The 14,400-nt window shown below is 43.8% G+C and overlaps 1 protein-coding gene across 25 annotated transcripts in view; it reads left to right on the top strand.

Moving 5' to 3' along the window:
- The window catches only part of DISC1 (DISC1 scaffold protein), a 598,559-nt gene that overhangs the window by 90,977 nt on the left and 493,182 nt on the right, over positions 1 to 14,400 (top strand). For 20 of the 25 annotated variants that reach the window (XR_014252949.1, XR_014252950.1, XM_082422985.1 and 17 more), the window contains one exon: positions 12,723 to 12,870. Coding sequence is in view for 23 of the 25 variants with exons in the window: in XM_082422985.1 (XP_082279111.1) it covers positions 12,723 to 12,870 (148 nt within the window). In the remaining 2 variants the exon portion in view is untranslated. The other 5 variants (XM_082422974.1, XM_082422973.1, XM_082422976.1 and 2 more) reach the window with 5 other exon arrangements.

The following is a 14,400-nucleotide window of genomic DNA, read 5'->3' as shown; positions in this document are numbered from 1 at the left end:
GCAGGCAGACTCCCAACCACTGCGCCACCAGGGAAGCCCCTGCCATTACATTTTAAACAAGGGTTTCTCTTTCACAGTTTACACATTTTTTAAATGGCTGAAAAAAAAAATCATACCCAGCTGTGTTTACTTCATAATTCATGCTAGTTGACTCCAGGTAGGAAACTTGCTTGCTGTTGCCTGAATGAACCAGCTGATAATGCCTTTTATTTCTAAAAATGGAATTTTTTAATCTATCAAAATTCATTTTTATTAGTTAATTAATTAATTGAAGTACAGTTGGTTTACAATGTTGTGTTAGTTTCAGGTGCACAGCAAAGTGATTCAGTTATGTGTGTGTGTGTGTGTGTGTGTGTGTGTGTGTGTGTGTGTGTGTGTATACACACACATATATATAAAATATTCTTTTCCAGATTCTTTTCCCTTATAGGTTATTACAAAATATTGAGTATAGTTCCCTGTGCTATATCATAGGTCCTTGTTAAGGAACACATTTTAAATGTAAAAACATAAAAAGGTTTAAAGTAATACCATGCAAAGAGATATATCATCCTAATGCTAATCCAAACAAAGCTGGACTGGTTTCTTTTAGGCAGCATATAACTGAATCTTGGCTTTCTACCCAATCTGACTATCTCTACCTTTTAACTGGGGTGTTTAGATGATTTTATATAAAAGTGGAATTTTAAGCAATACATGATCATTGTAAAAACATCTGGAAAGTTCAGAAATATAAATAAAAAAATCACCTTTATTTGAGATAGCCACTGTTAATATTTTGGGGTGTATGTTTTTTAAAAATTAATTAATTAATTATTTTATTTTTGGCTGCGTTGGGTCTCCGTTGCCGCGTGCGGGCTTTCTCTAGTTGCGGTGCATGGGCTTCTCATTGCCGTGGCTTCTCTTGTTGCAGAGCACAGGCTTTAGGTGCGCGGGCTTCAGTAGTTGTGGCACGTGGGCCCAGTAGTTGTGGCTCGCGGGCTCTAGAGCGCAGGCTCAGTAGTTGTGGCGTGTGGGCTTAGTTGCTCCGCAGCATGTGGGATCTTCCCGGACCAGGGCTCGAACCGGTGTCCCTTGCACTGGCAGGTGGATTCTTTTTTTTCTGTTTGTTTTTTAAATTTATTTATTTATTTTTATATTTTTTAATTTTTTGGCTGTGTTGGGTCTTCGTTTCTGTGTAAGGGCTTTCTCTAGTTGCGGCAAGCGGGGGCCACTCTTCATTGCGGTGCGTGGCCCTCTCACTATCGCGGCCTCTCTTGTTGCGGAGCACAGGCTCCAGATGCGCAGGCTCAGTAGTCGTGGCTCACGGGCCCAGTTGCTCCGCGGCATGTGGCATCTTCCCAGACCAGGGCTCGAACCCGTGTCCCCTGCATTGGCAGGCAGATTCTCAACCATTGTGCCACCAGGGAAGCCCTGGGGTGTGTTCTTTTGAACTCTTTTCGTTGTGCTGCTAAGTGGCTTTTCCTCTCTTGTCCTTTCTTTTGGGTTCTCTACTTTGCAGCTGTTTGGAAATGAATGTTCCTCCGTCTTGTAAGTGCTTTCAACTCATGTCTCCCAGTAAACAGCTGGAGAGCTGGATGGGTCTCTCTTCCTAATATATTCAGTAGGGTGAGGCAGTGGCAGCAGGGCTGGTGGTGATGGTGGGAGTGGAAGTGGTGGTAACAGTGGTGTCGGAAGTGGTTGGACTGCTGGGGGGCCCCTTCCGTGGCTCTTAGAAATACACGGACAACTGAGCTGCCAGTGGAAATTCAGCCTCTGCAGATTCTGAACGATGAACACAGAGCACACAGATGCAGTGATCCAGTTTTCCACCGCATCTGTGAAAACATACTTTAGAGACGATGTTTATAGTTCGGAAAATCTGAGGCTTTTATAAAAAGTGACCAAAATTCAGTTGGTCAGTTACTTCCCTAAGACATTTGGTGATTGACGTTTGGTGAAAGAAACATTTTCTTATGAATTTAGTTTTAAGAGTTGAGGCAAAGAGTATTTTGGAGGGGCCCATAACCATGCCTTCCTTTTACAAGCTCATGATCCTGAGGAATTCTGTATGTTTTCTGATGTGTCTGAATACTGCTACTTGAAGCAAGCCAACTGACAGCATTTGTGTGCATGCCTTTCACACACTCACACACACTCACACACAGTGCTTGTTAGTCTTATGACACACCTAAGACCTGGGGAAGAACCTGGAAGTTTCATTACTTTTGTTATTTTGATCACTCACAATTCATTTTGCCTGGTAGAGTCTTACTGAGGAAGAACAGATGCTTCAAACCCAATATTCTATGGAAATACTTCAGAGTGAATCAACACATACGTACTAAGAACAAGGTGACAGGCTAAGTGCTGAGTGGGCAAGTATCACGGTTAAATTATTGCTTGTCTCCTGAAATTTTTGTATCTCCCTCAAATGTTTGTTTTTCCTTTTATACCACAACCAAAGTGATTTCTTAGTCTTCTTTCCACACATCAGTGAGCTTAAAATATAACATTTCTGGCAATCCTCTTTGGGATACACTGAAAAGCTCTGTGACCCAGGCAGACCAAGCTTACCCTAAGCAGTTTAGCATTAAGAATTTGAGGAAATCAAATCTCCGTTTTTAATGCAGAAATCAAAGAGCAGTATAAGTAACCAGTACACTTTAAAAAAACAGAATGCTTTTCTAACTACTGAACAGCTCAAGATTTTACAGCTGATTTGATAAGCAGTGAAATTGAGAAAAAAATCACCTACAATCGCACGATTGATTGCCAAAACTCTTAGTTTCTCCCGGGTTTTTAAAAAACCATATTTATAACTTACAATACAGATCCTATGTGCATATAATTTTGTATCCTGTTTTTCTCTTGTAATATTAAAATATTCCCTCACAGTTTTTCTAATTGTTTTTTGACTTGCTACATACCATTCCATATGAGTGGCTATACCATAGTTTATTTAACCATTCCCCTAGAATTGGATCTGAGGCTGTTTTCACTATTGCCAGTTGGTTTGTTTGTTTGTTTTGGCTTCTGACTGCTTTCTGTGAGAAAGGTGGGTCAGGTGAAAGAAGAGTTGATAGTTTGCATTTGCATAACGCATCTGGGTGTGTATTTCAGGTTATGGTCTACACTGTAGGATGTGATCGTCCCTGTAGAACGCAGTGTGAAGCACACAGGTTTTGGAGTCAGAGAGACCTTTGGCTTTATTTCTGAATCCACACAGCGGTGCGACTAACCCAGAAAAAATCTCTTAAACTTTCCATGAGCCTCAGTGTTTCAATCTGCAAAGTAGGAACAACCGTGTTTCCCTCATGAGGTCATTGTGAGGATAACGTGATTGATAGATAGCAAGGTAGAATGGTTGTTATTTTTCTGTGTCTACAGTGCTCTTCATACAAATGTAGACATTCATTTATTTATACAGCCTTTACCCCGTACCTATTGTGTGCCTAGCGCTGAACTGGATATTGGCAGAGATGACTAAGGCTCGGCCCTGCCCAGTGGATACCAGTCTCCAGGGAGCCAGACAAATGAATAGACAGACAGCATCCCTGTGTGATGGGGAAACTATAGCAGCAGGCATCGCTTCAGGGGTGGCTCCTGGGAAGTATAAGAGAAAAACCCCAGGGTTTGGCACCAGAAGAGTCAAGGTTCAGATTCTGACTTTTGCTGCTTACTCATTCTGAGGCCTTGGGCACATTACTTAAATGCTCTGCATTTTAGGTTCTGCATTTGTATTCCTGCTCTACAAGTTTCTGTGAAGCTCAGAAATACTGTATATATGGTGCCGGGCATGTAATAGATGCTCAAAAATGATTATTATGCCTGAAGGCTTTAGTGCCCCAATAGTGGCTGATTTTTATGATAATGAGTCCAACAAATTCCAACACACTGAAATGTCAGAGGCTGGCTTGGGTTAGTCTGAAATACATTTTATCACAGTCTTTTTCTTCCTATTAAATTTATTTATTTTATCTTTGGCTGCGTTAGGTCTCCGTTGCTGCGTGTGGGCTTTTCTCCAGTTGTGTCAACTGGGGGCTACTCTTCGTTGCAGTGCGAGGGCTTCTCATTGCGGTGGCTTTTCTTGTTGCGAAGCACAGGCTCTAGGTGCGCGGGCTTCAGTAGTTGTGGCGCACGGGCTTAGTTGCTCCGCGGCGTGTGGGATCTTCCCAGACCAGGGATAGAACCCGTGTCCCCTGCGTTGGCAGGCGGATTCTTAACCACTGAGCCACCAGGGAAGCCCTTTTATTACAGTCTTGTTCTTTGTAAACTGGTCATCTCACACGATGTGTAAGGTCATGTGGAATTGTTACAATATTCTGCTCTCAATGAATAGCATTTCTTATGTACAAACCAAGGGAAAATGACTTAGGAAGACATTGATGGCTTCTTAACTTTAAAGGGCCTCCTTAGAATGTAGAATGGCTGCACAGCCAAGAAAATGGTTTACGCCATGTATTCTGTCATCCCACAGACAGAACAAAGCAGTAGGAATTGAATCTGTTTAGCAGGATGTCTTTATGTGTGAAGATTTCTTGCTGCTCTGTAAATACCTATTTGCTTATTTATTCATAGATGTAGAAAGTGCTTTTCTTTCATTCTGTTTCTACATTGTCGCCCAAGTAACAGGTACTTAGGACTGAGGTGCCAGTGAATAACAGATGAGCACTGCCCCTAAATTAAACATTAATAAGTATGCTGTAGCAGCATCAAAAAATGCATTTGCTTGATCCAAAATGGAATGAGAGGTTGGTTAGCGTTTTCTTTGCTGAGGTCCTACAAATAAAGTGTGTTAGAATCATAAAGTAAATTTACAGTATCATTAAGAACATATTATTCAATGCATCATTTTGCTTAGCGCTTGGTAATGTCTTTCACGGTTAACTTTGTTTTTACTCTTCAGCGTTGTTTACAAATGTGACCCAAATTCTGAATTGTTGGTGTTCTATCAGTCAGATGGTTAGTCAACCACATTTATTCAGCACCTGCATTCTCTACAATTCTGGCTTTTGATCTCGAGCTACAAACTGAAATCAGATGACCAGTGTCTGCAGAAATCTTGCAGACGTTTACAAGAAAGAAAAGCCAGAGACAGTGAAGTTATGTTTCCTCAAACCACTGGCCAAATAGAGAGCATGATGGGAGAGGTTTTCATAGAGAAACAGCAGGATTCACACAAATGACATGAATTCACAAATGCAGCATTTAGTTGTGCTGTAGTTAGCTATTTATAATTTTTAGAAAGAATTTATTTTGAAATAATTTTCCACTTACAGAAGAGTTGAAAGTACAGTACAAAGAACTCGCATATCTCCCTCACTCTGGTTCCGCAGCTGGATGCACGTATCGCTAGTCTTTCTGACTGCTGGAAAGTGAGCTTCGGATGTGATTCCCCATCAGCTCTACATACCCCATGATGTATTTCCCCAAACGAAGACACTCACACCCCCCCTCCCCTGCAACCCTCCCAGCTGAGGAATCAGCACTGACCCACTGCTGCCATCCGGCCCTCAGACCCCATTCACACGTCACCGGCGATCCCAATGTTGTGCTTTTCTCCCTCCTGGGTCAGGAAGACACATTGCGTGTGGTTGTCATGTTCCTTTAGTCTCCTCCTATTTAGAACCATCCTTCAGTACTCAGTCCTTATGTCCTTGAAAGTTTCGAGGCGTGCAGACCTCACATTTTGTCGGGCGACCTTCAACCTGGGTCCACTGATGTTTCCTCGTGACTGGATTCAGGTCGTGCAGCCCTGACAGGGACGTGATGGAAATGATACTGTGTACTTCTTGGTGCATCTTATCAGGTGTCACACTTGGTAGACCTGTCCCACTGCTGCTGATGTTAACCTTGACCATCTGGTTACGCTTGTGGCTTCCAGGCTTCTCAGCACGAGGTTACCATTTGCCCTCTGGAAACTGATTAGATGCTAAGATTACACTGCTACCCTGCACCTCACCAAAACTCCATTCCTTTTTAGCAGTTGGCGATTTTTTGGCATGGATGCATTGGGTTCCTATTCTATTCGATGGGTTGTACTTCATTAATAGCATTATCTATTTCATTCTTGAATTATCCCAGATTTGGCCTATGGGAGCCCCTTCAAAGTGGCTCTTCTGTTCACGTGACATGTCCCCATCAGTCTTTAGCTTGTCCTAACTTTTTTGTACAACAAGATATTCCAGACTCATCTTGAACTGGCCCTGCCTCAGGCCTAGAATCAGCCATTCCTCCAAGGGACTCCGATTCCTTTCATGGTGTTTAGAAATCAGGATCCCTGTGGTCACTGCTGCTGGGTTATCGTTGCGTCTAGGCTTTCTCAGTGGATAAAGATAGAAAATATATGTAAACACATACACATACATCTATAACTATTTCCATATCTGTCTGCGAGTATCTGTATTAGAAACTAGCAGTTCATAGAAGTTCTTCTAATTCAAATACAACACTCCTAAGTTCTTCCTGCCCTAACCCCTTTCCATAATTGCAAGTATATCCTCCAGTACTAAAAAACCTGGCTCTCTTTATCCTCCGTGTATTTGCTTACTTGTTCCATCAATTTATTTATGTCTCGGTGTGACCTGTCTCCCACCCACCTGGCTGTCCCCTCTACCCACTGCCTCTCGCCCTCAGTGTGCTCCATCCTCAGGCACTGGTGGGCACATTACCACGTCGGCCACCACAGGCCTCTTTGTGGCTTGCTGGGGCCCTTGCCTCCGGCATCCTAGGTGCTGGCGGGCATACCTGTGTGCTCCTTCACATCCCCCCCTCTACCAATGGGGCAGCTCGCTCCCAACACCTCGGCACAGGAAGACAAGACAAGGCCTGTTGGTAATTTTGAGCCTTGTCCCAGGTTACTGAGTCCAGGACTATGTCCTGTTCATCTTTGCAACCCTATAGCCTAACAATGTTGAGTTACCAGAATATTTGTTAATTGAATGAGCACATGAAATAACAAATAAGCATAGCATTTAGAAAGTGAAAAATACTACAGTATTTTCAATCATTTTCAAACACTCCTCCCTCTTCAGAAGAACCATTTTCCCACACCATCTATATTGATGGATAAAAGGGGCCACTCTAGTTGAAGCTTCCCCCTTCCCCTTTGAAGCATACAGTGGACTGAATGTTTGTGTCCTCCAAACTCATATGTTGAAACCCCAATCCCAAAGTGATGGTATTAGGAGGTTGGGCCCTTGGGGTGATCAGGTCATGAGGATGGAGCCCTCATGAATGGGATTAGTGCCCTTGTAAGAAGAGGCCAGCTTGCTCTCTTTCTGCCATGTGAGGACACAGTGAGAAGTCTGCCACCTGCAACCCAGGAAAGGGCCCTCGCCAGAACCTGACGTGGCCACCCTGAGCTCAGGCTTCTAGCCTCAGAACTGTGAGAAATCAGTGTTTGTGGCTGAGCTGCCCAGTCTGTGATGCTCTGTTACAGTAGCCAAAGCTCAGACATCGCCAGTACATCTCTTTGCTGTTTAATGGCAATCATGATTCATTAAACCCCTTGTGAAGCTGTTATTCCCATTTAATGGATGAAGCTCTGAGACTTAAATGGGGGAAGTGATCTGTCAGATACTACCTACTCCATCGGTGTCAAAGCCAGTGATAGAATTCAGGTGCCCTGAATTTTTTTTATGCACTAAAATTGTCTTTATTGAGGTAAAACATGTAATAAGGTGCATAAATCTTTATTGTACAGTGTAAATCTCCATGAATTTTTTTTAAAACATCTTTATTGAAGTATAATTGCTTTACAATGGTGTGTTAGTTTCTGCTTTATATCCATGAATTTTTATGTATGTATGCACTATGTAACCACCGCCCAGATCAGGATGTAGCATATTTCCAACACCCAGTGAGACTCCCTCATTTCCATTTCCCAGACAATACCTTTACCTCCCATGCCCATGATAAACATTATTCTGACCTCACCATAGTTTGGTTTTCTGCCTGTTGTTGAACTTTATATAAATGGAATCGTGCAGCGTGTGTATGAGAGTCACCCATATTGTTGTATGTAGCAGTAGTCCAACCATTTTTTACTGCTATGTAGTTTTCCACTGTATAACAATATTGTAGTTTATTTTTCTGTGGTCCTTTTAATAAGACATCTGAGTTATTTTGAGTTTCAAGCTGTTGTAAATAAAGTTTTGACTCTTATCACATGTCTTGTTCGGTGGATGTCTTTTGGATATATTCCTAGGAGTGGAATTATAGGATCACGGGATATATTTAGTGTATATTAGTAGATACTGCCAAACTGTTTTCCAAAATGGTTATACAAGTTTGATGCCCTGATTCTTAGCATTGTGATTCCATGTTCTTTCCAACCTCATTTTGTCACTGCATCACTCTGGGGCAGAAGAGAGCCAGGCTGGGCAAACATGCTTGTGGTCCTGAACGCCAGGCACAGATGCTGAGTTTTGGTCCTGAACGCCAGGCACAGACATTGGGCTTCCGTCCTGGAGGCCAGGCAATTCCTCTGGGATTCTGAGAACACCTCAGGATAACGTGTGACAGTCTCTGCATTCCTGTGTCCATTCGCTTGCTCGTGAGCTGCTCACACCCGCGTGTCTGGAGGTGGTGCCCTGTGGACGATGTGCAGAGATGATGGGGGAGCTCAGGGTGCGAAGTCCTGGGTGGGAAATAACTCAGCCACAGAAGTGGGCTGGACTGGACGCAGAGCAAATGGAGAAGGTGTGAGTGTGGGGGAACTACAGGGAGGATCACCAGGACCTGGAAACATAGGAAGAAGCCAAGTCAGAGAATGCACAGCTGCAGGCCCGGATGATGGGCCCAGATGGCACCTTTGGAAGGAGCAGTGAAATATTGCGAGGTAGGCAGTGGATTTTTGATTTGATGAGTATTATGTTTTTTTATTCATCCAGCTGCTAATGAAAAGAATGGAAAGTGACTTGTGAAAATACACAAAACAATAGACACTATGAGGGCATCTACACCTGAGTTTAGTTGGACATGTTTTTGTGCACAGCCCCTCCGAGCCAGGTGGTGTCCCTGGTGCAGGTCACAAGATGTGACAAGCACGGTGACAGTTCTTTGCTCATGGACACAGGAGGCCTTGAACTAGTGGAGACAAGGTGAGGTACCTCGTGCGAGGAGTCTGGGTGTCTTAGGGAGCCTGCCTGGAGGGTGGGGTGGGGCCTGGAAGGTGCCCCATGGAGGGGATGCTGAGACCCTGAGGGTGAGTAGGACTTGCCTGGGCTGGTGGGGGAAGGATGTTTTGGTGAGAGGGAACAGCAGATCTCCCCACCCGCCCCCAGCTCATGGTGACTTCATCCTTCTGGCTGCTCAGGGCAAACACACTGGAGTCACTCTTGACTTGGTCTTCTCTCGTCCCCTGTGTCCCATCTGTGGAAGGACATCCGGAATCTGCGCATCACCCCACTTTCGCCTCTAAGTGGGCCACTATCAGGTCTGGTTAGGGAACTGCAAGAATCTTGTGACTGGGCTCCAGGCTTCTGCCCTTTGTGGTCTCTTCCCAACAGAGCATCCGGGTTTCCTGCTAAATGTGAGTGGATCACGTCACCACACTGCTCAAACCCTCCAGTGGCTCCCGACTCCCCCAGAGTAAATGCCAAGGTCCTTACAGTGGTCTATGGGCCTGATGATGAAGCCCACCACATAGCCTCTCTCTCCTCATCTCCTGCTACTCCCTCTCTCCTCTGTTCGTCACCTCAGGGCCTTTGCTCTGGCTGGGAGCTCCCTCTTTCTGGAGTATCTAATTAGTGAATAGGTGTGTAATTTTTCCCCACTGGTCTAAAATGAATTTATTATTAGAAGGAAAAATGATGATGATATTCAAGATAATTCAGATGATGGGCCATCAGGCTCAAAATCAAATGAACCATGCCAAGAAAGAAAATAACATTTGTCATCTTACTCTTAAACATCAACTATCACCTTAAGTGACTGCTGGCATTTTTTTCCCTCTTTTTTAAAAAAAATTCAAGTATAGTTGCTGTACAATATTGTATAAGTTATAGGTGTACAATATAATGATTCACAATTTTTAAAGGGTATGTTCCATTTATAAATATAGCCAATATTTATATGAAATATTTCATGTAAATGTTGGCTATATTCCAGTAGGGGTGGAATTTGGGGGAACTAGTAGAATGTACCCCAGTGCCAACCCAAGATGATGCTGGCATGTGAAGTGGAGCCCCCAGTAGTGATAGCCATTTGGGAGGCTGGAGTGGGTGATAAGTTAGAAATTAGAGACAATGATAAGCTGTAAAGTCGGTGATGACCATTCTAGTGCACTTTTTCTTTTTTAAAAAATTTTATTTTATATTAGAGTATAGTTGATTTACAATGTTGTGTTAGTTTCAGGTGTACAGCAAAGTGATTCAGTTATACGTATTTACATATCTATTCTTTTTCAGATTCTTTTCCCATATAGGTTATTACAGAATATTGAGTAGAGTTCCCTGTGCTCTACAGTAGGTCCTTGTTGATTATCTATTTTATACATAGTTTTGTGTATACGTTAATCTCAAACTCCTAATTTATCCCTCCCCACCACGTTTCCACTTTGGTGACCATAAGTTTGTTCTTGAAGCCCCTGAGTCTGCTTCTGTCTTGTAAATAAGTTCATTTGTGTCATTTTTTTAAAGATTCCACATGTAAGTGATGTCATAGGGTATTTGTCTTTCTGTTTCTGACTTACTTCACTTAGTATGATAATCTCTAGGCCCATCCATGTTGCTGCAAATGGCATTATTTCATTCTTTTTTATGGCTGAGTAATGTTCCATTGTAGATATGTACCACATCTTCTTTTATCCATTCTTCTGTCGATGGACATTTAGGTTGCTTCCATGTCTTGGCTATCGTAAATAGTGCTGCAGTGAACACTGAGGTGCATGTATCTTTACGAATTATGGTTTTCTCTGGATACATGCCCAGGAGTGGGATTGCTGGGTCGTATGGTAGTTCTATTTTTAGTTTTTTAAGGAACCTCCATACTGTTCTCCATAGTGGCTGTATCAGTTTACATTCCCACCAGCAGTGTAGCAGGGTTCCCTTTTCTCCTCCACACCCTCTCCAGCATTTATTGTTTGTAGACTTTTCGATGATGGCCATTCTGACTGGTGTGGAGTGATCTAGTGCACTTTTTAAAATCATAAAATAGAAATAACTTACGATATCCACACTTCTGCAGATGAATGACAGCACAGGACATACCTAATCACAGTTGTTTCCTGGGATAATTCGTATTTTCCTTTGCCATTCATTGTGAATGTGATTTTTAGCAGTCAATTTCCCATTTCCAGTGTTTGCTTTTGCTGGATCAGCTTGTGTTCTCTGCGGACTTTTCACCTGGCAGTGGGAGGGTGCAGTTTACAATGTGGTGGCCGGCAGAGGGAGGCCAGCCTGGGTTTCTGACTTTCTTGTGGACACTTGAAGGCCAGGACTTGCTGGCACTACTAATAATAGCCAATCCTTTTGGACACGTGCTAGGTGCCAGGCATGGTGCTAAATGCTTTGTGTGGATTATCTCATTTAATCCTCAGAAGATCTTATGACGTGCAGACTATTATTAGGCCTGTTTCTGCAGATTAGGAAATTGAAGCTTAGAGAGGTTAAGTCACTTGAAGGTCGGACAGCTAGAAATGTCAGAGTTGAGGTGCAAACTCAGTTTTCTCCTAATCCCTATGTAATAGTATCTTAATACATCTTTACCACTGCATCAGGACTGCATCAGTATGTTATTTAAAGCATATAAGGTAAGAACTTGCTCGCTTTTCACTGAAGTTTTGATTTTATACAGCAAGAAATAAGGAAATAACTGAATAATAAATAAATTAATAACAATGTAAAAATTAATTAAAATAAAATAAAATATTTTAAAAGTATGAAGCTTGGTGTTAGAGAACGGGTCAGGTACCTTTCGGCGTTATCCTAGAAGACCTGTCAGGCCAGACGCCACCGTGTGTTGTAAGTGTGGCGTCTGCAGTAGCTCCGCTGTCTCTTTGAAGAAGGTGACGCAGACTGAGAGCCCCGGCAGTAGCTGTCACTTGGTCTTGAACAGGAAGTAGACGACCCTTTCTGGTATTGCTAGAATGAATCCTTGCCAAATTCTCTGAGCAAGTTTCTGGCTACTGGTCACAAGGCATACGGCAAATTGACGGGGAGGTCTTGCAGTTGACGTCCCCAGAGACTCAGGGTTGCTGCACACGACACCTGGGCCTGCTTTCCCTCCACCCAAGCTGAAGCAGGTCTCTGGTCAGCTGTAGCATGACAGTTTGACTGTCACTTCTGTGACTTCAGTAATTGTGACTGGTTCTCTGTTGATGGACAGTTTCTAAGGAAACATTCTCAAAAATCAACATTTGGGCACTGATATTTTTCAGCTGGTTATACGGACTCATAAAAATTAGCAGGTTTTCTCCCAACTAGCCATCATGGTTTGAAAAATAATTAGTATGATGTGTCCTCCTATGGGATGGTCATAATGATGATCATCATATAAATACATAGACTGTAGCCTCCGATAGAAGAATGAAAGCGAAGGGGGCTGTGTTTTCAATAAAAAGATGGAAGATTCTTAAAAGCATGAACCAAGAGATGAAAGTGCTGACCTAGAAACAGGTGACCTTTGTATTATGTCACTGAGGTGACCGTGGGCTGGGGGTGGAGCCCAGGGACACTGGCTTGTCTATTTTGAGTTTTATGGTTCTTTATTCCCCTCTCATCATTTCTGTTTTCCAGCTGAGATGATCCAACAAAGATTAGAAGCCCTGGAGAAAGAGAGAAGCAGCCTGCACTTTCAGCTCCCTTCACAGCAGCCGGCCCTCAGTGGCCTCCTGGGCCACTTGAGGGCACAGGCCCAGGCCACCCTGCACCGGGCAGCCCAGAGGTACGTACTCTCCCCCGGGGGCCCTCTTCCCTCTCCCCGCTCCTGAGTGGCCAAGAGCCCGGGAGACCCTTCGCTGCGTTTTCCCGGGAAGCACCCTTCTGCTGGTTGGACAGGTGAGGGCTCCTTACAGAGGCAGGGACCCGGGTGGGTCACACGCCCTAGGAAACCCTTCTGCTAAGTGCCAGCAGGGCCCATCGACAAGCACAGGCACGGCTGGGTGCTAGTAAGCTCCCCCGGGAAGCCCGCCCCCTGAGAAGGTGGAGGTGGATTTCCTCTTGCCGAGGGCAGCTGGGTCTTCTGTCATCCTGTAAGATCCACAGATGGTCCCCTCTGACTGAGGGATGAAGACATGTCCTCCTCCTGACTCTTCCTCCAGAGTATCTTCTGCTCTTTCGGCTACCCAAGGGTCTCCCAGGACCCGGGCTAGATGGAGGGCAGAAGCTATTTCTAATTCGGTGGCCCTCAATCCTGGCTGCACGTTTGAATCACCTGGAGAGTTTTTAAATGTCCAGCTTCTTCCCCAGACCAGCTAAGTCAGGCTGTCTGGGGCCAGGGTCCCAGGTGCTGGCCTGTTGGAAAAGTCTGTGAACCATTGTTCTCATCTGTCTGCTGGTGACCTCTCTCCTTGGGTAAAGACTTGAGGGAGAAGGGGTAGTGATGAATGCGATTAGCCTAATCAGAGTGCAGGTCTGCTTCTACTTGGGTGTAAACACGGCCACAGCAATTACACTTTACTTCCAACTTCCAATTGGCTCTGACAATCACAGGCCTGTCCGGCCTCGTCCTCATTTGACATTCAGTTGATCTCGGCAGCTCCCTAGAACCCGTCTTGACAGTGAGGCTGGTTATTTTCTCACGTGCCTGTCCTGCAGTTTTGCGGGAAGCACGTAGCAGAGTGCCTGGTACCTGATAGGTGCTTCCTTATAAATGTTGGTTGAGGGAACTTTTACATGATTCTCTTAAAGAACAGGTGAATCTCACCTCCCATTTCTATTCTTTTTTCATCTGACATTGAAGTATCACCTTGTTTCCTGTCTCCTTCTCACACAGGCCCTTCCCAACTTGATGTTCTACTTAATTCTTTCTTTCTTTTGATCTTTGGGGGTGTTTCTGGTCCTCCACCCCAGTCTTGGGCCGTTTTTAGCATCTGCCAGTATGTTGTGTTTCTGTTAATTTAACAAACACTTGCGTAACACTCTTACTCGCGTAAGAGTTACTAAGTGCTTTAAGAAGTAATTCATTTTGTAAAAATTTTCATTGTGATAAAATATACATAACATAAAATTTACTATTTCAACCATTTGTAAGTGTACAGTTCAGCGGCATTAAGTACATTCACACTGTTGTGCGACCATCACCACCAGCCATCTCCGGAACTTTGTCATCTTCCAAAACTGAAACTCTGTCCCCATTAAACACTAACTCCCTACTCTCCTGCATTGTCGGTGGGAATATAAATTGGTGCGGCCACTATGGAAAACAGTATGGAGGTTCCTTAAAAAACTGAAAATAGAGCAATGGTACGATCGT

Source organism: Balaenoptera physalus (assembly GCF_965194825.1).
Source record: "Balaenoptera physalus genome assembly, chromosome: 14".
Lineage (NCBI taxonomy): Eukaryota > Metazoa > Chordata > Mammalia > Artiodactyla > Balaenopteridae > Balaenoptera > Balaenoptera physalus.
Note: the sequence above shows the minus strand (reverse complement) of the source record. Positions and strands in the feature narration are given on the sequence as shown.